Source organism: Radiomyces spectabilis (assembly GCF_025331425.1).
Source record: "Radiomyces spectabilis strain NRRL 2753 chromosome Unknown BYT42scaffold_6, whole genome shotgun sequence".
In the NCBI taxonomy this organism is placed as follows: Eukaryota; Fungi; Mucoromycota; class Mucoromycetes; order Mucorales; family Radiomycetaceae; genus Radiomyces; species Radiomyces spectabilis.
The window spans coordinates 985,417-1,008,538 of NW_026251931.1; the positions used below are offsets into that span (position 1 = coordinate 985,417).

The 23,122-nt window shown below is 44.1% G+C and overlaps 11 protein-coding genes and 1 non-coding gene across 12 annotated transcripts; 7 read left to right on the forward strand and 5 right to left on the reverse strand.

The window, feature by feature from the left end:
- Positions 1 to 207: 207 nt before the first annotated feature.
- Positions 208 to 1,548, forward strand: BYT42DRAFT_568703 (lactate dehydrogenase B). The gene is made up of 3 exons (XM_051568208.1): positions 208 to 521; positions 618 to 830; positions 898 to 1,548. Exons 1-3 carry the CDS (start codon positions 252 to 254, stop codon positions 1,321 to 1,323), a joined length of 909 nt encoding a protein of 302 aa, XP_051423760.1. The 5' UTR covers positions 208 to 251; the 3' UTR covers positions 1,324 to 1,548.
- A 442-nt stretch (positions 1,549 to 1,990) lies between these two features.
- Positions 1,991 to 3,046, forward strand: BYT42DRAFT_613723 (lactate dehydrogenase B; the record flags this gene model as incomplete). Its single annotated transcript, XM_051571773.1, has 3 exons — positions 1,991 to 2,260; positions 2,331 to 2,543; positions 2,621 to 3,046. 3 exons carry the CDS (start codon positions 1,991 to 1,993, stop codon positions 3,044 to 3,046), a joined length of 909 nt encoding a protein of 302 aa, XP_051423761.1.
- Positions 3,047 to 3,533: 487 nt separating this feature from the next.
- Positions 3,534 to 4,955, forward strand: BYT42DRAFT_496167 (uncharacterized protein; the record flags this gene model as incomplete). Its single annotated transcript, XM_051564407.1, has 2 exons — positions 3,534 to 3,751; positions 3,839 to 4,955. 2 exons carry the CDS (start codon positions 3,534 to 3,536, stop codon positions 4,953 to 4,955), a joined length of 1,335 nt encoding a protein of 444 aa, XP_051423762.1.
- Positions 4,956 to 5,657: 702 nt separating this feature from the next.
- Positions 5,658 to 6,282, forward strand: BYT42DRAFT_485061 (uncharacterized protein; the record flags this gene model as incomplete). Its single annotated transcript, XM_051563741.1, has 2 exons — positions 5,658 to 5,954; positions 6,058 to 6,282. Coding segments are annotated over 2 exons (522 nt in total), but the record flags the coding sequence as incomplete, so codon positions are not given.
- An 827-nt stretch (positions 6,283 to 7,109) lies between these two features.
- On the reverse strand, positions 7,110 to 7,182 carry BYT42DRAFT_t74. The gene has a single exon. It is a non-coding gene; the product is annotated as a tRNA-Arg (tRNA).
- A 190-nt stretch (positions 7,183 to 7,372) lies between these two features.
- Positions 7,373 to 8,460, reverse strand: BYT42DRAFT_326057 (uncharacterized protein). Its single transcript, XM_051563038.1, has 2 exons — positions 7,674 to 8,460; positions 7,373 to 7,601 (listed from the first exon to the last, which is right to left on the reverse strand). Exons 1-2 carry the CDS (start codon positions 8,305 to 8,307, stop codon positions 7,444 to 7,446), a joined length of 792 nt encoding a protein of 263 aa, XP_051423764.1. The 5' UTR covers positions 8,308 to 8,460; the 3' UTR covers positions 7,373 to 7,443.
- A 1,413-nt stretch (positions 8,461 to 9,873) lies between these two features.
- BYT42DRAFT_568713 (uncharacterized protein) lies at positions 9,874 to 10,590 on the reverse strand. Its single transcript, XM_051568209.1, has one exon. The coding sequence runs from the start codon at positions 10,559 to 10,561 to the stop codon at positions 9,935 to 9,937; it is 627 nt and encodes a 208-aa protein (XP_051423765.1). The 5' UTR covers positions 10,562 to 10,590; the 3' UTR covers positions 9,874 to 9,934.
- A 2,550-nt stretch (positions 10,591 to 13,140) lies between these two features.
- On the forward strand, positions 13,141 to 14,533 carry BYT42DRAFT_326113 (uncharacterized protein). The gene is made up of 5 exons (XM_051563039.1): positions 13,141 to 13,272; positions 13,326 to 13,477; positions 13,545 to 13,621; positions 13,689 to 13,824; positions 13,908 to 14,533. The coding sequence occupies exons 2-5, from the start codon at positions 13,383 to 13,385 to the stop codon at positions 14,476 to 14,478; spliced, it is 879 nt and encodes a 292-aa protein (XP_051423766.1). The 5' UTR covers positions 13,141 to 13,272; positions 13,326 to 13,382; the 3' UTR covers positions 14,479 to 14,533.
- On the reverse strand, positions 14,496 to 16,317 carry BYT42DRAFT_326119 (gamma-secretase subunit Aph-1). Its single transcript, XM_051563040.1, has 7 exons — positions 15,804 to 16,317; positions 15,588 to 15,731; positions 15,454 to 15,527; positions 15,252 to 15,377; positions 15,045 to 15,184; positions 14,870 to 14,982; positions 14,496 to 14,809 (listed from the first exon to the last, which is right to left on the reverse strand). The coding sequence occupies exons 1-7, from the start codon at positions 15,914 to 15,916 to the stop codon at positions 14,779 to 14,781; spliced, it is 741 nt and encodes a 246-aa protein (XP_051423767.1). The 5' UTR covers positions 15,917 to 16,317; the 3' UTR covers positions 14,496 to 14,778.
- BYT42DRAFT_326131 (uncharacterized protein) lies at positions 15,615 to 18,020 on the reverse strand. Its single transcript, XM_051563041.1, has 7 exons — positions 17,817 to 18,020; positions 17,620 to 17,754; positions 17,377 to 17,519; positions 17,185 to 17,304; positions 16,783 to 17,122; positions 15,804 to 16,719; positions 15,615 to 15,695 (listed from the first exon to the last, which is right to left on the reverse strand). Exons 1-6 carry the CDS (start codon positions 17,832 to 17,834, stop codon positions 16,030 to 16,032), a joined length of 1,446 nt encoding a protein of 481 aa, XP_051423768.1. The 5' UTR covers positions 17,835 to 18,020; the 3' UTR covers positions 15,615 to 15,695; positions 15,804 to 16,029.
- Positions 18,021 to 19,984: 1,964 nt separating this feature from the next.
- Positions 19,985 to 20,757, forward strand: BYT42DRAFT_613730 (uncharacterized protein; the record flags this gene model as incomplete). The annotated part of the gene is made up of 4 exons (XM_051571774.1): positions 19,985 to 20,182; positions 20,244 to 20,309; positions 20,373 to 20,492; positions 20,572 to 20,757. The coding sequence occupies 4 exons, from the start codon at positions 19,985 to 19,987 to the stop codon at positions 20,755 to 20,757; spliced, it is 570 nt and encodes a 189-aa protein (XP_051423769.1).
- A 315-nt stretch (positions 20,758 to 21,072) lies between these two features.
- BYT42DRAFT_326253 (uncharacterized protein) lies at positions 21,073 to 21,995 on the forward strand. Its single transcript, XM_051563042.1, has 3 exons — positions 21,073 to 21,475; positions 21,599 to 21,720; positions 21,792 to 21,995. Exons 1-3 carry the CDS (start codon positions 21,255 to 21,257, stop codon positions 21,905 to 21,907), a joined length of 459 nt encoding a protein of 152 aa, XP_051423770.1. The 5' UTR covers positions 21,073 to 21,254; the 3' UTR covers positions 21,908 to 21,995.
- The last annotated feature ends 1,127 nt before the right edge of the window (positions 21,996 to 23,122 follow it).

The window sequence follows — 23,122 nt, forward strand, 5'->3', positions numbered from 1 at the left end:
TTAAGTGGTTATTTGTGCTAAATGACATGGGACATTGCAAAGGGTCCAAGCGAAACATTGATCAAAAACAAAAAAAATTACAAATCAAAGCCCGCCGATAATGTTCGGTGGGCAGAAAAATCTTGAAGAATTATCGAACAGTGGCATGACGTTTTTCTATTTTTTCACACAAGTATATATAAAGCACAGCAATGAATGAGCCCCCCTGTATCAAATACAAAATTCTCTTTATATTTCACTAATTTATCATCATGGTCGCTCACGCTAAAGTCGCTGTCATTGGTGCCGGTGCCGTCGGTGCTTCTATCTCTTATGCTTTGATGTTGAAGGATATTGCCTCCGAAATCCTTGTTGTGGATGTTGTCCCCAATATCGTCCAAGGTCAAGTTCTCGATTTGAGTGATGCCGCTTGTGTCTCTTCCACCCGTGTCCGCGTCGCCACCAGCCAAGAAGCCGGTCAAGCCGACATTATCGTCGTCACTGCCGGTGCTGGCCAAAGAGATGGTGAATCCCGTGTTCAGGTACGCAAATTATTCTCAGAGAAATTGAATTGTTTTATTGGTGTGATGAATATATGTGATCTGACACTCCTTCCTTTGTTTTCCCTTTCTCTATAGTTGGTTGACCGTAACTACAAGATTCTTCAGTCTGTCATTGGTGGCATGCAACCCATCCGCAAGGATGCTATCATGCTTCTTGTTGCCAACCCCGTCGATGTCTTGACCCGTATTGCTCAGAAGCTTTCCGGTCTTCCCCAAAACCAAGTGTTTGGTTCCGGTACCTACCTTGACTCTACCCGTCTCCGAACCATGTTGGCTGATACCCTTCACGTAAGTACTGGAATTGAACAAAGTGTGGGCGACATAAGAAAGGAAAATTAATCGAGATATTCTACAGGTCAACCCCAGCTCTGTTCACGCCTACGTCCTTGGTGAACACGGTGACTCCCAATTTATTGCTTGGAATGCCGCTTCCGTTGCTGGCAAGCCCTTGTTGTCGTTCCCTGAAATTCAAAAGTTGGATAAGGAAGAGGTCCGCAGAAAGATTGCCGGAAAGGCCTATGAAATTATCAAGTTGAAGGGTGCTACTTACTACGGTATTGGTGCTTGCGTTGCTGATCTTTGCGAATCCATCATCTTGAACAAGAACCAAGTCCGTCCCCTTTCTGTCTTTGTCGACCGTTTGGGCGCTGTTCTTTCCATGCCCACCAAGTTCGGCGGCAACGGTGTTGAGGAAATCTACGAGATTCCCTTGACCAAGGAAGAAGAAGAGCAACTCCAGGCTTCCGCTGAAGCCATGAAGGCCATCGTTTCCAAGTACTAGATTTTTGACTCCCAAAATTCATACTTTCAGTTCTCGCATTTTCAATATCTGTATATATAAAATAAACTCACTTACTTTTGCATCTGTCAATCTCTGGCTGTGAAATTCTGCATAAATCCGTGGGAACCCAAAAAAATAAAGAGCTTACGTGCTTGCAGTTTGGTATCCAACTGAACCACCAATAGAGAAGTTATTTCGACACTGTCTATCCGCAGTGGCCAGCTCACAGCCATCTCCACCAATGTGCTGCCCAGATTTTTTAGTTTGGAAAAAAAATTCCCACAGCGCGACATTCTTTCTGGTATGAGCGACATTTGAATGGTTCATGCGCACAGAATGATGCGCGATGTGGATTCTTATTTTTGAATCGATTTGGCATAAAGACGGCTTATGACAGCGTACTATATAGTTTTCCATTAGCTTCATGTTATAAGAAGCTGGAAAGGTATTAAAATGATGTATGGATCTTGTAAGCTATGACCCTCCCAGGCGTCCATTTTGCAAGTATTGTGTTTTTATGTTTCAGTCGATTGCATGGGATTTTTGAAAAGCGGCCAATCGAAAGAGAGAACTGTCAAACAGGCATTACGGTTTTTTGGGGTGCCAATATAAAAAGAGCCACGACCTATATGAGTTTTTGATTGTTGAACTTATTTTTTTGTACAATATGGTCGCTCACTCTAAAGTTGCTGTTATTGGTGCCGGTGCCGTTGGTGCCTCCATCTCCTATGCTTTAATGTTGAAAGACGTTGCTTCCGAAGTCTTGTTGGTGGATGTCGTTCCCGACATTGTAAAGGGTCAAACGCTTGATTTGAGTGACGCCGCTTGCGTCTCTTCCACACGTCCACGAGTGGCTACACCCAAAGAAGCCGGCCAAGCCGATATTATTGTCATCACGGCTGGTGCTAACCAGAAAGAAGGCGAATCTCGCGTTCAAGTAAGTTTTTTCATGCAGCAAGTAAGGCCTCTTGGGAGAAGCATGACATTGACTGAAACTGCCCCCATAGTTAGTCGATCGTAACTACAAGATTCTTCAGTCGGTCATTGGCGGTATGCAACCTATTCGCAAAGATGCGATCATCATCCTTGTCGCCAACCCCGTCGATGTCTTGACCCATATTGCTCAAAAACTCTCGGGTCTTCCTCAACGCCAAGTGTTTGGCTCGGGCACATATCTTGACTCGACTCGTCTTCGTAGCATGCTGGCTGATACGCTTAATGTGAGTTGCGTGATTCCCTTTTCGGAAAAAAATCCCAGAGCTCGGGAATATTGATGAACCGAAAATTTTCTTCGTAGGTAAACGCAACCTCTGTTCACGCTTACGTGTTGGGTGAACACGGTGACTCTCAGTTCATTGCATGGAATGCGGCTTCGGTCGCTGGTAAACCTCTATTGTCGTTCCCTGAGGTGCAACAGATGGATAAGGAAGCCGCTCGCAAGACGATCGCTGGCAAAGCTTATGAGATCATCAAGTTGAAGGGTGCCACTTACTATGGTATTGGTGCTTGTGTGGCTGATTTATGTGAATCGGTGCTCTTCAACAAGATGCAAGTGCGTCCTCTTTCGGTATTTGTTCCCAATTTGGGTGCCGTTCTCTCCATGCCAGCCAAGTTTGGTGGCAACGGTATCGAAGAAATTTATGAAATCCCCTTGACCAAGGAAGAACAAGATCGACTTCAAGCTTCGGCCACGACCATGAAGGACATTATGGCCAAATACTAAAAAAAATGCTTCAACGGTCACCATATAATTACGGTGTGTAAAAAGTGTTGTAATAAAAGGAACATTCATCCAGTGATGAATTTATTTTGAATTGTATCTGCAACTGTTGCCATCCCAAATCGCCATCTTATATTTTAATTTGCTGAAACACAAATTCCCAGTGTGATCTTTCGCCGATCCAAATCAGCTAGGTTTCTGGCTTTGACTACGCCTCTTTTATAATGAAACGGGTGGAAAGTCCTACTACCCAACTCATACAACATTCCTTTGGAAATGGCTTTGGATTTCTCGTTATCGTCATAGAGAATTTTTCGGTTATTTCTTTTTTGTCAATGACGAGACAACGTTTGTTGCATCCAATAGCTTAAATTTGAATTGTAACTCCGACTAGTGTCAAGACTTTTTTGCAACTGAAACCAGGTTGTCCTCTGTTTTTGCGTTGGTCTTTGATTTCTATTCCTTTTTTTTTTTTTCCTTGCATATTCTCATGAGTTCCATTTCTTCACACGAGGGTAGTGAGAAAGACGCCTTTTTTCCGCGGCCTCTTGAAACTCTTCCGCCGCGATATTCATACTTGCGTAAAACCGACCTTCTCGACACACTCGATGTCATTGTGCGATCGCGCGACACCGATTCGTGGAGCGTGGCCGCAACGGTGGACGATCAAGACTCTGTTATCAGTGGCCATGGTGGCGGAGGCAATGGGTCCATCAGTGGTGTAAATGTCACTGCTCACCGGTTTCCTCTGGATGCCGCGAGAGACACTTTCGACGATCGATTTGAAAACAACAGCCATGCGCAATACCCCATTCTCATGACGGACGACGCCAGCAGTCTTCCGTTAGAGTCACTGCGTGAAATGGATATTCGCTCATTCCACGACAGTGCCAGTATACTTACGGACGAAGACAAGTATCCTCGTTCTGTGGCAGCTGAATGCGGTGATGACGGTGCTCGTTCGCAGGCAGACTTCCAATCAGACAGCAGTGATGAAGACGAGGATCTTGACCGACCGGTCGTTGTCGACGATGAAATTGCCGCTCCTCCTCAACCACAACCTAGCTTTGCTTCCGTCACAAGGCCATACGCTGAGCTCTTGGAAGAGAACGAAGAGTTACGTGAACAGATTCACGGTCTGCAACTGGCTTCCAAGCATCAAGCAGAAGTCATTGGTAATTTGCGTGCTCTGCTGAAACCCGATGCAAGTGCAGCAGGCCCTTATGAACATGTGAACATGGAATCATACGTGCTGACCCCGTCATCACATCAAGACCATGCTCAGAAACGTGAACCCTACATTATTGTCAACACCCGCACACTGACCCAACAATTGGCGAGATTGGCCGAACGATTAACTTGCTTCGCTCGGGATATTGCTTGGACAGACGATATTGTTCAAATTGAACAGGCCATTTTCTCCCGCTTGGTCGAGACTTATTTTGAAGCGCTTCCGTTTGGCACCGAAAATCAACACCTGTTAAACACGGCGTATGCAGATCAAATCCGCCGATTTCAGTCGACGCTTGGTCCAGATTTCGCCAAATGGTATCGTCGACAAACGGTGCAATCGTTATTCCTTAACCACGCTACAAAAGAGTACCTTCAACTATTGCGAAGTGAAATGACATTATGGTTACAAGATTTCTTGGGTGCGGGCCACATCGAGCATAAACAACAATGGGAGGATATTCTGGACTTATGCAGTGGCCTTTCACTGGAGATTCATGCGGGTGATACAGATGTGTTTGCTCGAGCGATTCCCCAAGGCACTCCTTACAACGAAGAAATCATGACCGTCATCGGTGATCAGGACGCGGATAAATCAAAAATGGTCAAACTACTGGTCAGCCCGCTGTTCATTGATGAAGAACAAGCGGTACTTCTACCAGCACGGGTCATATTGGAATAAGAAAAGAAAGTACAAACGAAAATGGCAATGGACCAGATGATCTTCCATATATGTTTTTTTTTCCCTCTCTCCTCCCCCTTGATACTCCTCACTCCCTTTGCAACTCTTTCACTCACTCACACTCTCTCTTTCTCTACACCACTTTCCTTGGTCAAAAGAAAATTTTTGGGCTAGTTATTACTTTATACTTCTCTCATGTCCTATCTTTTTTATGTGTGTACCGCTTATTACCCCAAAGTTATCCCTTGTTCCCTAGTCTTCTTGAATCATCGTTTTGTCCTTGTTTCTATCCCTTTTTCGGTTTTCCTTATTCTTTTTTTTTTTCTTTCCTCTTCCTTTTTTTTCTCTCTCTCTTGTTTATTTCTCAATTTCTCTTATATCTGTTTTTGTATACACGATAACAATTCGTCGTTTCTGTCTGATTTTTCTTTTTGACATTATTTTTCCTTATTTTGATGACTTTGCTGGCGACGATCTCAGTTCTTAATTTGCGATGGCGACCTCCAAAAATTTGGAGCGAAGAATACGAACGTCTGGAAGGCTTAACAGATCTTGTAAGCATCTTTTTTTTTTCTCCAAAAAGTTTTTTCAAGTGAAAGCATGCTTAAAAAAGCAAGGAAAGGGGAAAACAAAAGAGAATCATGGCATGTGTCAAGTAATACCATTGCTGAAAAACGGAATATATTCCCTCTTTTTTTTTTTCTCTATCTTGGTACTTTTGTGACATCTCGTTTAAACACAAAGTTGTCGAAGGAGGAGTATCTTGATCGGATGCAACAGCTGCAAGTACTTGTCCGAACCACATGCCCATCGAATCATATCGATTACTACATTTTCGTATTTGCTATATCCTGTATCATATGTTCGGCGGCCTTTTCATTGATCGCTCGTTCGGCCGATATATCGATGTGGTATCCCCTAATTCTATTACTGATCCCAGCTTTACTAAGTTTCTGGACCAGTCGTCGAAGGTCGACGATGCTTGTCCGTATCAAAGAGGTAAGCGCCAAGGCACGTCTTTCTTTATCCTATTTCCACTGTTTTTGTTTTTAAAGTTACACTTATCTCCTTATTTTTCCTGTTTTTGGATAATGACGCCTAGTTTGAACGTTCACTGAAGCAAATTTTACGTGAATTCACGAAAACAGATTCACTCAGTCGTTTACGCTGGTCTTTTCGTCGACCCACCCCCGAGGACGCTGTCCCTTCTCAATACGGATCGGCACGACTATGCCTAATTATCGAACTCGCTCAACTCGATCCTGAACTTGGCACCTATTTCGCCGACCACAACGACGGTTTGCCATCCTACCAAACGGCATTATTGCTCGGGGACGCGGTCACCGTTCCCATGTCTACTTTGCCACTGACGACACCGCCTCCCAGTTATGCTGAATCTTCGACATCGTCATCCATCGCGTACCACCTCGGCTCGTCTCAGACCCCGCTACTTAGACCACCTGAAGCTGCTCTAAGCACAAGCAGTAGTCGGACCACCCATCACGATTTTCATGATCCACTACGCTTATCTTCTACTACGCCACCCAACTCCAATCCTTCTACACAAACCGCCTAATTTCGAACCAATCTTCTTTTTTTTTAAAAAAAAAAAAAAAAAAACAAAAAACAAAAGCGTTTCAAAGAGAGGCCTTACATAGTTAAATTATCCCATTCTTATTCCGCCAAATAACGCAGTAATGAAAATTTTAAATAATATGTACTCTTCACTTACACATCCAAATATTCCAACAGATTATCCATTTTGTCTATTACTAAAACAGCAGATCCAAACAAGACATTGGCCTCTTTATATACCGTACAAAACAATGCCCTCGTTCACAAAAAAAAAGTCACTACGGACGTACATGGATGCCTTAGAGTTTTCGTCATTTTCTGTAAGAGAGTTCGTGCCATCACATACGATAAATGCAAAATTTCTGTTACTAAACGTCCGGTGCAATAATAATCCTGCGACTTATGGTCGATGATTCGAAAAAAATCATAGGTAAAAGGCTTTCAAAATGCCATTCACGATCCACCGCAAAATAAATACTCTGCTCAAGCTGACGAAAACAAAAGTTCGCCATCAATGAACAAACGTGAGCGACAAAAACAAAAAAAATAAATTTGGTGTTTTCAACCAAAACAAAAAAACGAGGCTACCAGGGGTCGAACCTGGAATCTCCTGATTCGTAGTCAGGCGCCTTATCCATTTGGCCATAGCCCCTTTGATATTTTTTTTCGTTTTCAATAATGTAGATAGCATAAATAAAAACGTAATGATGATGTCATCTTTGTGACATCGACTGCCTTTTGTGGAATTTTTCTCATGCAAAAATGGAAGTGAAAGTGGGGAGCTGAAGCGATGTGATTCCATGGGTTCAGCCAAATATGGATTTTCATTATAATTTAGAACCACAAGAAGCTTGAATAAATGCTGAGCATACAAATAAAAAGATGTTTAGCTTCTTTCATCTGGTTGAAAGTATTAAACTCTGACAATGTCACTTTTTGCGCGGTGACGATTGGCAGCTTGCGTAGGGGAGAGGATACCCTTTTGAGCAGAATGTAAACTGCTGCCGTCTTCAGGGATAGCGGACGCTGTTGACAATTTTTTATAGTCAATCTCGCACTTTTCAGATGGTGCTGTCCAATATTCGAAAGAGTGTAAATTTTTTTAGGCCCTGAATCCTTTTGCTATTTTGGGACAATTTTTACCTTTCCAACCATTGATGTCATGTATTTCTGCCTGAAACCCTTCCCACGCTTCGCGAGCCGTAGAAACGTCCAACTTGGTGCGAATATCTAGTCCTGCATTGCGCAATGCTCCCGGTTCATGACCGAATTGCTTGGGCGGGCGAATGCGGCCATGGCGCAACGGCATGGCAGTGCAAGCCGCTACAGCGGACAGGGGTCGCGTGGTAGTCTGCTGATGGGAGAGCCGGAGGCTGCTGGGTGTCATGGAATTGCCAATGCGTAATTGGAATGGAGTCGAATGAGATGCAATAGTTGATGGCGTGGACATTATAGACGATAAGGAAGCTGTCCGCTGTATCAAACGTCGGCTCCAACGTATCAAGCTTTTGCGGATGGCGGCCAATGGACGAATAGGCTTGGGTTTGGATATTTGGATGGTCGTACTTGAATTTCTTGAAGCATTGATTTCCAAAGAACCGTGGTCTCCCTGGTGCAAACGTTCAAAATTCTCTAGAAATACACCTGCAGGGTGTTCGTGATTAACGGATCGCCGAGTGAGATAATGATTGGGTGGAGGATCCATCGAAATTGGATGCACCAGTATGATCGGTACCTCTGCCAATGGATCCACGCTATGTAATGACAAATTCAGCATCTATTCGACACTGTCGTACGCGTAAAAAATCCAATCCAAACTCACCTGGATGAAGAGCATAAAATGAGACGTAGTGAGTACGAGACATCCATCAGTTTCTGCTGGCGAATTGAAACGTGATTTGCAGGGGCATGAATCATAAGCAAGGCATCGTCGGCGCTGTAGGCATCCAATGAGTTCCACCACTCGGAATTCGCGAGAGACGATTCCGCCACCACTTCACATGTGGAAGTGACGGGCATCAATTCAAAACTGCCAATGAGTCCCGTTTGTGAAAATGTGTTTTGCCATCGGATCAATTCAAGCTTAATGCCGGAAATCTAAGGTTTCAATGAAAAATACCAAAAAAGTCACATACTCCTGTAACAGACAAACACACAACGAGCTACCTACCTTGTGATTCGTGTTATTGTCTAGCTTGGTGCTGACATAGATGGGGGACCCGGCGATCCAGATATTCCGGCTTAGGCTGAAGTCCACATTGACACAAGTTTGGCTACACGAGGATCGCCATGCCTGACAGTGCTCGTGAATCGGAGAATACATAGATGCATCGGAAAGCGAGTGGATACTGAGATTTTCATACACATTCAATGTTCGTTCAGCGATCTTGGTTTGCACCGTTTCGACCCCGGTGGTAGGATTAACAGCAGTATAAGTCAAGGTACTATGCACGTTGGTTAGGGTGTAAACCAAGATCAATTTTATGCTTTTCGCTTCGCGTACCTTTTCAGTGTATATAGAACAGCAGCCTTGTTATCCTTATAGCTGCTACCGTATTCCTTTCCCAGGTATGCAGTAAACGGCACGGTAATCTTATCTTTAGTGCGTAGAGACTTGAGCTCTTTCGCCGTTTTGGTGAATAATTTATCGTTGAGAAATTCGTAGGTATGGCTGTCAGGCTTGAAGCGGGACGGATCGGTGACCACTACAATCAGACGGTTCATCAACTCAAAAAGGATCGCCCATCTATTTTGGCCCATCGCCGTCCTTACCTTCTGTACCGATTAATGTTAGTGAGAGTGAACTCAGGCCATCAAGCGGAACGGCCGGATGAATTGGGATGACGGTTGTGCCGGAGAATTTGCCCCCGGCCACGATATGAGGAGATTTGAGATAGATGGCAAACCCTTTTTTCCTTAACCATGAAGGATCATGGGCATGAGTATGGTAACTGGCACCCATTCTGCTGACAGAAGTACGTGTAAGACGTCGAAATAGAGAATTAAATCCGTGCGCAGGTTTATGCATAGATGAGGATGGTGCCACTTTGTTACGGATCACTAAATCCTGGCTTGGTTCAGGGGCGACTTTATTCTTCCCTGATTTTCGCAGACTTTGTGACCGGCCGGGTCCGCAAGCATCTTTGCGTGAAGGTTTTTGATTTTCATGAGAAAGAGTCAAGGGATGAAGCGTTTGTTTCTTCATCCTGAATCGGTGTTGACAAGTGAAAAAGGGCGATGTAGAAGAAAAATTGCACGAATGGCGAATAGAGCCGATCCCAAGAAGGGATCATATTTTATGGTACATTCCATTCAATTTTTTTTTTTTCGAATGCGGCGGTGACAACCATTGGCAACACAGTTACTGCGAATTCCTTATTTACAGAATCTAAACTCTACTTCACTCAAGATGAACTATATTCCAAATCATGTCGCTGCTTTTCTTCGTCGTTGACTTCTTTGCATGCCAATGGCATTTTCGCAGGCTTGACGACGTTCACTAGTAATTCCAGCCATATCAGAAGCACTTCCACGATCAGGACGGCCGCTATCGCATGCTTGAATCCGGAAATCAGATGCATCATCGTGCACGCGGTGCCATGGGCTTGTAAGCAAACGTCGTAGGCAGTGAACCAACTGAACCAATCCGCGGATGTGCCTTTGGCTGCTTGAAGGGCGGTTTTACGATCGAATAAGATGCAAAAAATCCAGCTCAGCGCTAACCCGATTGGCATGAAAAACTGACAAATGACATCCAAAATTGTGCGTCGAGGAGGATGTTGCTGAACGAGCATGTAAAGTGGACAAAAGACCGATACTTGGGCTGCGACCAGTGTACAGATCAATCGTCTATCCTGGATCATCTCCTTCACGACAAGATGGTCATGATTATGCGCTCGTAAAATGGAAGCAACAGGTATCGCATTGATGCTGTAAACACTCAGCGAAGCAATGATAATGCCAATGGATGACAGCAAGGTAAAAGTGCGTGTCCATAAAATTCCGGTGCCGATAGATTGCCGAATTGCCATGCCAAGATCGACGGATAGAAAAAGCAAAAACCAAAAGCAAAGAAAAGCGTGTTCAGGTCAGAGTCGTTTGAAATATGCATTGGAAGCAAAGAAAATGCTGTGAAATTAGGATCTGAACTCCTTGCCAAGGTATACCTGGTTAATTCAGAAAAAAAAGGATGCGTTCATGCAAATAGTCACTCTAACGATTTCAACCGTAGCTTAACGCGCGTTGTCCCTACATGGAAATATGTACGGATTCGAATCGATGCAATGGGCATCTGTTTTGCTGAGAGGGGGCTTGTTGCCTTTTATTCACAGTCAACATAAAGAGGGGACTTGTTGTCGGCAAGAAGACGCGTTGACATCGGAGAAATATTTTTTTATAACCATTTGCAGAGTAATGATAATTGAGTGGATGGCAGACACATGCAGATCGATGCGAATCAAGCACATGGTGTAACATAAACTGAAGCATTTTATTCAACTCGTGGAAAATTTTATTCATGTCGTCCCACCAATCTGCCTTTGTAGTACCATCATTTTACTGTATGTATGAGACATTTTGACGGCGCCGTTCTTTTGGTTTTCAAATGACTTTAGCATGCCGACACGTCGACATAATGTTTAAGATGCGGTGTTGTCGTATATGCAAATTAGCAGATCTTTGCAGTGGGAATAGACTTGTCCTATTGTCATGTGAAAAATAAAAATAAATAATAAATAGGTTTGAAAAAGAGACGTAAAAAGGAAACGTGATGTTACTTCTTGACATCGTGTCATAATTTTGATGAGAGATGTTCCTTTTCTTTGCTTTTGCTTTTTCATGGCTGAGATGATGTCTATGCAGGGTTTTTGATAAATGGCCCCTATTTGATGCACTGAATGATTTAAACAATCAAATAAATAAAACTTTGAATGTATTATCAATGTGTGGGTCTATGTTAATAACCCTCATCCCCAATTTTTGATAATTTAATTGATTGGTCATACGTATAAAATAGTATCATCGCATCATAAAGACATACAAACAGTGCATCAGGTGCCTTTTTTATCCTATTTAGCAAATTCGTATTACATCAACATGAATACCTTTAGTTGTAGCGGTTCCTAAGTAAAACCTGTACGGTACTGCAGCCAAGTAAAAAGGGGGATGTCGTTCGTTTTCTTTGTGTGATAGGGAAGGCGCAACGTAGTTCTTTTCCCTGTAAACGGAATCTGAAATCAACTAGGCCATTTCGATGATCCTGGAAATTACGGCGAGCTATGTTATTGGCTGTCATGGCATTGGCATAAGATCGGTCGAAACGGGGCGACGATATTATGATGCTGAAACGTAGAGAATAATCAGACAGATGATGACGGGGAGCAGCCGCCTAGATTCTTGATCAAGCGGGGAGATGACACGTTACAGATTACTGTGAAAGAATGGAAAGGCCGGGTCAGCTTACTCTGACTTGCCCAAATTTTGCTAATGAGGAAATAAAAAAAAAAACCAACCAACCACAGGCCCAATTAAAAGCCCTTGGAATAGAAGTTATCAAATCTTTGTGGATCTTTTTTATACATTTTTTTGTCTTGTTCTTTTTTCTTATTTATCTTTTGTTAGACGAGGTAGGTCGTTGTTGGTTGGATATCACCGTTTATCGTTGCTAACTGCTATATGGGCAATTGTCTCTTTTTTTTCTTTTCTGGTTTTTTTTTCCTTCGGGGCGGGCGGGATTCGTCTTTTTGTTCACATCTAGCTCCAAAAGACGAGTCACTTCTCCCATACGTCAACCGAACCCCAACGCCCAATTCTTTTCACAAGACACATCGTCTGGCACATTTGCTGACCTGGTTCTTTTTTCCTTTTTCTATCTTCCTATTTCTTTATCCTCCTTTTACCTTGTCGTCTACTTTCTGTACCGTTACTTACTAAACACGCCATGGCCGAGTCGAACCGAACAGCGCGGTATTGGTGCTACTCATGTCAAGACGAGGTGCCCATCTACATGGCACCTGACCCGACTTGTCAGCGGTGCAATGAACAGTTTATTGAAGAGGTAAGCTTTCGTTTTTCCGAGGCTTGACGGCATTTTCCGTGGGTATGGGGGGACAAAGTGACTAAGAAAGGTTGCGCCTTCCTCTGTCGGTCGATAGATGGACGATTCCAACGACGATCCTCGGGCATTCTTGAGCGGCCAAAACCAAGGACCCACCGTCGTAGAAGATATGGGAGATGGCCCTACGTTGTTCCGATTCAGTGGAGAAGACATCGATGATTTAGACGATATCTTTCGATACTTTCCTCGCAATCGCAATCCTACCACGGAAGGCGGCGAAAACGAGACACCTGATAATGGCGAGAGAAACAATACCGCCGGCATGGCAGGCATGGGAGCGACCGTCGGTGGGCCTTTGGGCAGCATGCTTCAAAGCTTGGTCACCAACATGCTGGGACCTAATGCGGATGTTCGAACCACGTTTACTACAACCTTCGGCGATTCGCAACCCATGGATACGGGAGAAGACGGTCGTCATGACCACGGCGATGCGGAACCGGGCCAAGAACGCGTCCAACGACAACCGATGCTTTTCTACATGGACAACAATATGCGGTTACGGCCAATGAATGCACCCGGACAAACTCCCACGGGTACTCGTACAGAGGAAGGAGGCGACCAAGCGCCGCAGCGCGAAGGCGAAGGCGGCGAACAAAACGATGAACAAAGACCGACTGGGTTGGAGAGGTAAGGACACTTGGGCAAAGAATTGCAGTGATGGGGTTTATCTGATTAAAAAGTTGTGTTGATTTGATTGCAGCATATTCCAACTCCTCGGTGCACTGACGGGGGCGCCAATGACGAGCGGATTTGTTGGCAATCCCAACGATTATGTATTCTCGCAGAATGCACTAGACAACATTATCACACAATTGATGGAACAAACAGCAGGGTAAGATCGTCAGGCATCGATTCCTTCATCAGGACCCCATACTAAAAATCCTCGTTTGTGATTTCAGTCGATCCGCTCCCCCACCTGCATCCGATGAAGTCATTGAATCCCTAAAAAAGCGCAGTTTGACTGAAGAGGAGATAGGTAAAGTTTAGGAACAAGAATTACACACAGAAAGAGAATGGAAAATGTTAAGATTGGGATATATTAGGTCGACAGGCAGATTGCGCAGTGTGTAAAGATGAGTTTGCCAAAGTGGAGCAAGTAATCGAGTTACCCTGCCAACACATATTCCATGAAGATTGTATCAAACCGTGGTTGAAAATGAATGGCACCTGTCCTGTATGGTAAGTTACTATGATACTACGCACACTCGGGAAGGACGGTTATGAAGTGAGCACGGTGACTAACATAGTGATTTGCAAAATAGCCGCCACGCCGTGGATCCTAACGCCGCTTCACCCAACCCAGATACCTCCGGAAATGATGGCACCGAAAACAACAACAATAACGAGAACGGTCCTCATCCATCCTCTCACTCTCCGTCTCAGCCTCGAGCCTCCTCGGATCAGCCAACTAGACCTCCCTCTTCTGAAACGACGGCACCGACAACGACAACTCAGCCGTCAGAAGACCAGCAGCAAGGGTCAGCCCATCAGTCACAACCATCTTCTCGTCCAGAGTCATCGTCGCAGGAAGGACAGGGTCCTACCACCCATTCCTCATCGCCTATGAATGCAGATACGAACTCAACCGCAGCAAACAATGGCAACAGCAGCAACGTCAACTCACCTGCTTCTACCATGTCGTGGTTCAGTGGCGGAAGACAAGAACGACCATCGACCATGTCCCCTTCAGCATGGCCTACCAGTATCCCTGGCGCATTCACATGGGGACCGGGCGGACAATCGCGCATGAGTCCCGCAAGACGACAAGAGCAAGATCAATCACAACGCAATACAGACAGTGATACCGACATGATGGATTTAGACTTGGATTAATCGAACCTGTTCCGCCAAAAAGAAAACCAAAAAAGATTTAAGAGAAAAAAAAAAAAGTAGGGCACCTATACAGTTTTATAATCCTCTCACTTCTCATCTCATCGGTTGCTTATTGTCCGAGTCCAGGCGGTCTCCCCACAAAACAATATATACACACAAGACACACATATACATATATATATATATATATACAACACTTCTTTTTTCTACCTACAAGACATATCCACAGAATTTCTTTTTTTTTCTTCGAGATTTCTATTAGGAGAGGGATAAAGATGGTCGACTGGAAAGTCAATGTCATCAACGAATTAAATCGAGTTTTACAACAAGTCTAGAATACAAAATATGGGTCATGAAAGTCTATTGAATGGATGTGATCAAAAGTTTATACCGGGATTTGAGCGTCTTGGCGACAATCATCACAGAGACAGAAAGTAGCACCATACAAACGATGATGGCATAGACGCAACCGAGGTAAATGGTACTGGAACCGTTCATCATAGTCTAAATGATTGTGAACAATAATGAGACAGGGTAAAAATCCGCGAATGAACCATGATTTTTACCGCGTAAGAAGCTCCGTAATGAGAAGCCACCACCCAGATGACTTGAAGAACTCCTCGCCATCGGGTAATATTGGCGAAACCTTCAAAAGCTATCATCATCCACGCCATATGTAATAGGGAAAATAAAGTGGTAGTAATAGCTAGAATCATACCCGCGTTAATCCTGATCCAAATACATCGTATACTTTGACTTGAAAAACACTTTACCCGAGACAAAGAATACAGTAACTTGGGGGCACGAAGGGCACATAATCACTCCTGGTCCAATGGATTCAACAAGGAGTGATATGTAGCTTACCAAAGAAGTCATCAACGCGTACCCGAACCCAGATACTAGAGACGGGGTTAGTTAGACTGTGGCTTTGTTTTGCAAGTGTAAGACGGGTATAGCAGCGTATCAATTTCTTACCAAAGGCAAACATGGATCGGTTGAAAGGAGACTTGGGGTTCACGGAGACTATATTCAAACCGGCTTCGGCGCGACTGGATTTTGTTAGTCTCTTTTTGTTTATGCGATCGTCCCATATGCCATGTAGGACTCACATTAGTAATCTAAAGAAGCACCACCGAAGTAACTCCTGGATGGTGATGCTGTACACAATGCTTACAGCATGATTGAACTGCGTCGCTTTAGCAAAGTACCAAATGACGCTGGATAACAGTAGCGCAATGAGACAGAAAAAAGCGCTGCCAAGCACCATGTTTAGCCGATCCAAAATGAAAGCATGAGAGCCATGTGTATGAGAATAGTTCTTTTACCTTGCAACCATCAGCAATACATGCCGTGCATTGCGTGCAATATAAAGAAAGAAAATAGACAATATTGGGCCATACGCAATCAGCAAACAACCAAAGAATGAATACAAAGACATTCAAACGGAAAAAGAAAAAAGAAGGGAGATTATATGACGCGAAGAAGATGGGGCAGAAAAAAGCCAAGCGATTCCCATGCTTCTATTGGGCTAAAAATTATACATGATCTATCTTACGGCTTCATTGACGGCTTGGAATCAAAATAATAGATTATTGGCGATTCAGGACCGGATTCAGTAGATTGGGGTGAAGAGCTCGTCGGTGCCGGATTTGGAGCTGGCACGGACGCTGGAGGCGCTACAGCAGGAACCGATCCACCCACAGGAGAGGCATACGAGGTTTGTTGAGGTGGAGTTAATGGCGGTTGCTGCTGACCCTGCAATAGCTGCGCAAGTTGACTTAACGCCGCCACCGTCTGCATGCTTGGCATCGATTGAGAAACAGGTTGCTGCGCTGGTGGTGCTGTTGTCATTGGCTGAACAGGGTTTGCATTTGCCAGTTGCGCCAGTGATTGGGCTAAAGACGGAGTCCCAGGTTGCATGGACGGTTGGGCTGGAGCTTCCGTATAGTTCACCGACGAGACGGGCATTTGTGGAGCATAAGGCGTTTGTGGAGCATAGGACGGTTGTGGAGCATAAGACGACTGTGGAGCATAAGACGATTGCGCACCATAGGACGTTTGTGGAGCATAGGACGTTTGTGGTTGAGCTTGCATCGATTGCTGTGGAGGAGAAACTGTCTGATTCGGTAACTGCTGTAGCTGGTGCTGTTGCTGTAGCTGTTGTTGCTGCTGCTGTTGTAGTTGGTGCAGCTGTTGTTGTTGTTGCTGTTGCTGCTGTTGTTGCAGTTGAGCCGCTTGCGTCTAGAACAACATTAGATACTTGGATCTCTGGCATGGAACATTCCTTTGTGCCATCAAACTTACCAATAAGCCCAAAAGTTGTTGCACTTGAGCCGCCGAGGCTTGCTGAGGCATTGAGGCTTGGTCAGTAGTAGGAGGTTGGGCCACGGAGCCATACGATGACACGGGAGGAGCAGGTCCAGGTGCGCCATAATTCATATTGGCCGGCTGATGAAAATGACAATCTTGGTTAAGATCATCCGTGTTATGGACAAAAAAGGACAAGTTCTGTGTACATACATCACCGTAACCTGATCTGGAACCTATCGATCTCGAATCATCATCGGTAGAATAACGAGGAGGACGCTGTCGCTGTCGGTCGTGCTGAATTCCTTTTCTTTTGGCAATGGCCTCATGTCGATCCCTACCATCAACAGTAAATACACAATTGAAATAAATGATATCAAGGAGAACAGTGAAACTTACTTGTTGGGATGATCCCAGAAAAAGCTGACATCCCAGTGCCCGCCTTTGTAAGGTTTATTGTGGGTGTGATCAAAGGCTCGAACACAATCGCGAGAATCGTAATATTCAACGAATTTTTGTCTAATGATTGCATCTCATGAGCTCTCCGTCACTCGTAATAAAACATTACCCCAATGTCATTGTCATATTTACCGTCCAGCATGCTGTCTTCCATCATGTTTTCTGAAATGAGCATCGCGAATCACTTTGACATCACCAAACTGACCAAAGTAATCATAAAGTTCCTCATCTTGCAGAACGATATTCGTGTCTTTCAAGGTATACAACAATGTGCCCTGTTCATCACAAGAAGAGAAAGAGAAAACATCATACAGTAATGGGTTCAGTATTTCATTCAACCATCTCTGACATGGCCTTTTTTCTTCCTCAAAGTACCTGGTTCTTTTCTCGAGTGCATTTTTCTCCCTCTTCTTCTTCCTTCGGTAGGGAATAATGAACATCAATCGCACGTTCATGTAAAACGGTCCCTTGCATGCATTCCTTGGCTTGCTGCGAAGCTCGCACATCATACTACAACATCATCGTCAAAAACATTGGGATCTCAGCAAAGAAACCCTTTAAAATTTACTTACATAGGTAACAAAGATCATGCCGCGACTCTCAATTCTGTCATAGAAATCCTTGATTTCACCGTATTTGGCGAAGTGTTCAAGTACCTCGTTGGCTTTGATGGTATACTATCGAGAGTGAGATTGGCATCGGTAGATAAAAACGGGTTTAGAATGAGAATAACAAAAAGGAGAACGAAGTAGAAGATGTGCGGAACACATATGCAATTTTTTTTTTACCTCTACGTTTCTCACGAATAGCGTTCGACAGGGTCTTTCATATGGAGGTTTTGTTGGCTCATGCGGAGGTTTTGCACGGGGTTTATGGCGCTCATATCCTAGAGTGAAGAATGGTTGGTTGATCACAGTTTTTTCCTTTGGATGGTTATTCGGTTCATTCAATGTCCAAGAGATAATACGGAGAGTAAGAGAGCGAGAGAAAAAAGACTGTAGCAAGTAACGCAAGACAATTGAGTCAGTTAAAAGCGACGGCTGTAGGGTAAACTTGGAAGTGAACGCGACTGAGAGCATTCATCATGGATTTTGTTATGTTTTTTGATTTTTGATGCGCGCTCTTTCTTTCTCTCTCTCTCCAAAGATGATGTGGGAGGTTGGATGGCTTTCGGTAGTGAAGATGGACTCTGTGTGGTTTTTCCAGCTCCAAAATGTACTGTAATTGCTTTGGTCTTTCTGTACTTCATTCTCTCTCTTTTTTCAACGGGCACGGGTTGGGGTTTCGGTTCACTCTCACTCTCTCTCCTTTCTCTTTATCTAAACAGACGATGAAGCGCTGGTTTAAAGTGGTTCTCTCTTACCATTCTCTCTCATGCCTTGCTTTCCTCGCGAGCGAGGACCAAAAGAAGATGGAGGAGGTACTGAGTAGTCATCATTATAATTGGGTCGAAAAGGCTTTCTAAAAGAATCAGAGCCATAAGATCTCATTCCTCTTGCCCTTCCTCTGCCTCTTCCTCTCCCTGGGTAGAGGTGAGAAGGTGGCGGTTCTCTCATCATGGGACCCGGGGCTCCTCCTCCGCCTCGAGCGAAGCCTGGGCGTTCGTTTGGATAATAGTCATCCATCGGTGGCGCGCGAAATGAGGGTCTACCTCCATTAGGTGTATCATACGGTGCAAAGCGGTGGCGATTACGTGGATCCATCAGTCGATGTTATCTTTACTAGTGGCCTAAGAAATAGTTGACTTTCTTCAGAAAAAAGATGGAGAAAAAAAGAAGAAGAAAAGAAGTCGTGTGAAACGGCACGGAGTGACTTGAGAGAGAAGAAAAAATAACAATCGTTGAGCGATGTGGCTAATAAGTATGAGCTCCGAATTTCTCTGTCCAATCATTTTGCTCGACCTTCTCCTCAAAGCGTGGAGCATTTTTCGAGTATCAGGCATGGCAAAAGAAAAAAAAAGGCGTGCGAGTGTTCTAGGTTGTCAATTTTCACCTTCTTCTTTTTTTGTGGGCGACCTTGTGGTTGCTCATCCACAAGTTATTCCATTTGAAGGCCATGATGAAAGTTCTTTTATTATAACTTTACGATATTGTCGCTCTTGATTTCGCCAGGGAGGCACTGGTCCGATAGAGACAATATCCTTCGCGTCCTGGAAGCACTTCAGCAATGCGACGCTTTTCGATATTACCTGCTTGACCAACGTGGCCTGGATTTGCAAGGGTTGATTACCTTTACTGTCTATTGCATACAAGAGACGGCGTGCAACGTCAAATATGAGCAGAAGAGCGCGTTCGGCAAGTGCTGCGCATGGGTGTCTTCATCGCGCCCTCAAAGGGCAAACTCGGCCGTGCAAGTGGTGCCCTTTCTTTGGCAATTTCAACCTGGAGAACGTGAGCAGTCGGACCGTAACAGTCAAGCTGCCGTGCCTCTACCGCTTTCGACGTTTCCCCAGTACAAGTAGGCATAAAAAGATATAGAGACTAGCGGTAAGAAACTTACTCTCAGTTACGTGAAATTTGATAAACTCAAAGGACACATTCTTAAGGTGAACAAGTCCTTCGTCGGCATTTCTCCTCTGCTCTGCATGCATTCACAATGTACCCCGGTCACGAACAACATTGTGAATATCCACAAAAGCTACCCGCGCTGATTTCTACGAGTTAGTAAAGACTGACAAAAAAGACAATGGCGTGTGGGCAGCAAGTATCCACTTAAACTCCCCTGGTACTTCGTACACTGCATGGAAAAACTGTTTCACGACGATATGGGAGGACAAGAGATATTTGTAATAAGCACCACTCCCACGTATCGATGGGTGCCTAGAGCAACTCCGGGAGCATCCTACTTTACAAGTCTCGATTTGAAGAGTGGTATCACCGAGTGCGGATCCAAGCCTCTGACGTTCCCAAGACGGCGTTTAATACCCGATATGGTCAAGGTCGAATCCTAGGTATTTTCTTCATACGGTATTGCATTGCTGAAACCAAGCATTTTAACAGTACTTCAATAGAATCAACTACGATCAAAAGCTATGGAGTGATATCTTTGAACATGCTGATCTTGTCGTAAGTTGAAAAATTTCATACATGCATTTCATGTGCTCAATGTGTGCTATACTTTACTTTTAGCGTCGGAATAAGGACGAGGACAAGCTACAGGGATTCCAAGTCATGGACACATCAAGTACAGAATGTGACCAAGGCGTGTTGCGCTCCGTTCAACACGATTCAGCTATCTCCAAAAGAGATGTAAGTGCAGTCAGCCGGAGTGTCAAGTACTATATTTTTTGAAATATGTACATGAGAGCCTTGGGGACAACATCACAAGGAAGACACCAACACTACTGAGAATAACAGCTCCACATCGGACAATAACATTACGGAGACAATACCACCACGGGGCGAGATGCATACAACGAATGTGATGAATGCGGCGCCAAAGATTCAATGCCCAGCTCCAAACCGTGATCACATTGGCGATGTGGATGTCAGCATGTTGTTCTATGCATTTTAAATGACGGCTATCATCAATCAACACGAACTGAACATGGACAACTTATCTTGTGAGTCAATATGTCTATGCAAATGAAGTAGCCGAAAGACAGAGTTTCTCATATACCTATCCTATTTTCAAGGGCATTATCCAGCATTCTATCTGTATGAGATGATCGTTGGCACCTAGATATGAAGAGCCCTTTTTGGTGGAGACAACTGATATATCCGTCAAAGAATGTAAAGCCAAAATGTCGACGAGACTGAAAATATGATTTTTATTCACAATGAACATTGATAGGTATTTATATGGTCCCTGAGTAATCGCCTCTTTTAAGGCGAGTTGCCGATAGGAAGAACGATGTCTTAGTCTGAGGAGGAGACGATGGTCGATAGAAAGATATCCGGAATTATGGAAGGGAGTATTCCATGTCAAATGAGAGGTCGGATTGATGATGTTCGTGTTGGATATGATCACGTCGGAATACAACATCAGACGGGGAAAGGCGACACGTTTGGATGCCCAGATCGACCTCCTGTCTTTCGCTAGCTCGCAAGTCAACAAGCACTGAAGCCAAGGTCATCCGATCAACTTCAGCATTGTATGCATTTCTTTCACTTGAAACTCCCAGAGCAGGCACTCAAGGAGGATATCATGGAAGTAGAATTGCGCCACAGATATCTGGCACGCTCTTATCACCACTTTGCGATAACCCTGTCGAAGCTGTACTGTTTCGATGGTAAGTATCAATATTCCATATTTATGAACTTGAATGAGTCTTTATGCAGACGCACTCGACTGCCGCATCTTGGAGTCGGACGGACTTTATTTGATGCCTCTCTTGGATTTGTGGGACGTGAAGCCATTGTCGCAGAAAAAAGAACAAGCAGGCAATATCAAAGGATCTGGTGAGATTGGAAATGCTGACAAAGAACGCAATCGATCAATGGTCTATTCAAGGTTGCTTAGCAATTCAAATTGTCGGTAAGGCGTTCAGAGAATAAAAAGAAAGGAATAATGGCTTATACTTGTTTCTTACACATTGTGCTTCGAAGCAACATTTTACATGGCGATACAATTATCTCCGGAGCTGCACACATTGTTGAAACAGTCTCCTATCCGTTTGCCTTCTTTTTCTTGCCGACCTTCTCGCGTATCACAGTCAGATTGACGATATAGTAGCAATCTTACAATGCTACGAGAAATATTGCATCCACTACTCTGGAGCTGATAAAGCTCAACAGCGCCAAGAGAGCAAAAGACCTACCATGTCGGATAAAGAATACGGCTCCATCGCTGCATCCTCTGTGGCGGCGTTCCGCCACAGAGTATAAGCCGTAATAGGCAATGTTATCCGATGATCAAAACAGACAGCTAATAACTATAAATACACAAAATCGCAAGAATAAAAACCTGATCTATCTTCAGTGCCCACAATCTACACTTGCGGAGGATCTCGATATTGATCATGATCATCTTCCAACTACAACTCCAAAAGTTCCCAACGTCGCTAGCACACTTCTTCAAGAATAAATTAAGATATTTCTTATTGAAACAAACTGGCACAGGATGTAGGATGGAGTTTCCATAACAAATGTGATTGTTCGTGATGGCGAACGTGGTTGTCACTCGTTTCTGTCTTTTCACAAGAATGGAATTCAAATTTATACGGCTTGGCCACCTTGACCGCAAAGCAATCGACTTCAACACGGCTACACAAAAATCAAACTGGCTGCATAGGTGTATACGGTTGATGAGAGGAGCGGTATGAGTGTAAAAGTCATCTTTTGCTGATTCTGAAGCCTTCGGTAGTAAAAAGGACCGATATGGTGTCCTTCCAAACACATAAACCAAGTCGCCGCAGAGAGATCGAGCATGGAATCCCGTATACTGAAAATCGCTCTGCCGGTTTCTCTTGATTATGAAGTTTTCTTCCGCATCAAAAGCATAATTGAGGGTGGCAGTGTTACATTTTAAATCGATTATTTTCCCAGCCAGTCACCTTGAGAGATCATATTGCGTAGTTTAATGACCCTTCGACTCTTTCACATACGGTGCAGTCAGATTACAAAGCTGAATAAAAAATATTTTCTCCTTTGAACGGCGCCTTTGTCAATATCCATGATGCGGGGCACAAGCCCTCGATGAAGGCCGTAATAACACTGTCGTCATCCTTGAAAGAAAGCCAGGTTCTAGGATACAGGCTAGATTTTTCCAATACTCCTCTCGGTCATTCCTATATCACTCCACGCATCCTTGACATTTTGGTAGCCTAACTATAGACTGATATATTAGCCTGACAATTCACATTCACCGATAACCGGACGATTTTGTCTCACTCGGTTTGAGAGTGATATATTACAAGGTTGAATCCACACAGTTTTTT

What these genes read in the sequence shown, in the direction of transcription:
- BYT42DRAFT_568703 (XM_051568208.1), top strand. Translation starts at nt 252, where the DNA reads ATGGTCGCTCACGCTAAAGTCGCTGTCATTGGTGCCGGTGCCGTCGGT. An exon ending in ATGGTGAATCCCGTGTTCAG is followed by an intron (nt 522 to 617) that starts GTACGCAAATTA and finishes CTTTCTCTATAG; the next exon opens with TTGGTTGACCGTAACTACAA. An exon ending in TGTTGGCTGATACCCTTCAC is followed by an intron (nt 831 to 897) that starts GTAAGTACTGGA and finishes GATATTCTACAG; the next exon opens with GTCAACCCCAGCTCTGTTCA.
- BYT42DRAFT_326119 (XM_051563040.1), bottom strand. Translation starts at nt 15,916, where the DNA reads ATGTCTTTGTATTCATTCTTTGGTTGTTTGCTGATTGCGTATGGCCCA. An exon ending in CCGATCCATGTTTGCCTTTG is followed by an intron (nt 15,378 to 15,453) that starts GTAAGAAATTGA and finishes CCCCGTCTCTAG; the next exon opens with TATCTGGGTTCGGGTACGCG. An exon ending in ATTACGGAGCTTCTTACGCG is followed by an intron (nt 14,983 to 15,044) that starts GTAAAAATCATG and finishes ACAATCATTTAG; the next exon opens with ACTATGATGAACGGTTCCAG.
- BYT42DRAFT_326131 (XM_051563041.1), bottom strand. An exon ending in TTCTGGGATCATCCCAACAA is followed by an intron (nt 17,123 to 17,184) that starts GTAAGTTTCACT and finishes TGTTGATGGTAG; the next exon opens with GGATCGACATGAGGCCATTG. An exon ending in AACAACTTTTGGGCTTATTG is followed by an intron (nt 16,720 to 16,782) that starts GTAAGTTTGATG and finishes ATGTTGTTCTAG; the next exon opens with ACGCAAGCGGCTCAACTGCA.
- BYT42DRAFT_326113 (XM_051563039.1), top strand. Translation starts at nt 13,383, where the DNA reads ATGACGAGCGGATTTGTTGGCAATCCCAACGATTATGTATTCTCGCAG. An exon ending in TTTGACTGAAGAGGAGATAG is followed by an intron (nt 13,622 to 13,688) that starts GTAAAGTTTAGG and finishes GGGATATATTAG; the next exon opens with GTCGACAGGCAGATTGCGCA. An exon ending in AATGGCACCTGTCCTGTATG is followed by an intron (nt 13,825 to 13,907) that starts GTAAGTTACTAT and finishes TTTGCAAAATAG; the next exon opens with CCGCCACGCCGTGGATCCTA.
- BYT42DRAFT_568713 (XM_051568209.1), bottom strand. Translation starts at nt 10,561, where the DNA reads ATGGCAATTCGGCAATCTATCGGCACCGGAATTTTATGGACACGCACT.
- BYT42DRAFT_326057 (XM_051563038.1), bottom strand. Translation starts at nt 8,307, where the DNA reads ATGCTGAATTTGTCATTACATAGCGTGGATCCATTGGCAGAGGTACCG. An exon ending in TGACATCAATGGTTGGAAAG is followed by an intron (nt 7,602 to 7,673) that starts GTAAAAATTGTC and finishes AATATTGGACAG; the next exon opens with CACCATCTGAAAAGTGCGAG.
- BYT42DRAFT_326253 (XM_051563042.1), top strand. Translation starts at nt 21,255, where the DNA reads ATGCCCAGATCGACCTCCTGTCTTTCGCTAGCTCGCAAGTCAACAAGC. An exon ending in GAAGCTGTACTGTTTCGATG is followed by an intron (nt 21,476 to 21,598) that starts GTAAGTATCAAT and finishes TGGGACGTGAAG; the next exon opens with CCATTGTCGCAGAAAAAAGA. An exon ending in CTTAGCAATTCAAATTGTCG is followed by an intron (nt 21,721 to 21,791) that starts GTAAGGCGTTCA and finishes TGTGCTTCGAAG; the next exon opens with CAACATTTTACATGGCGATA.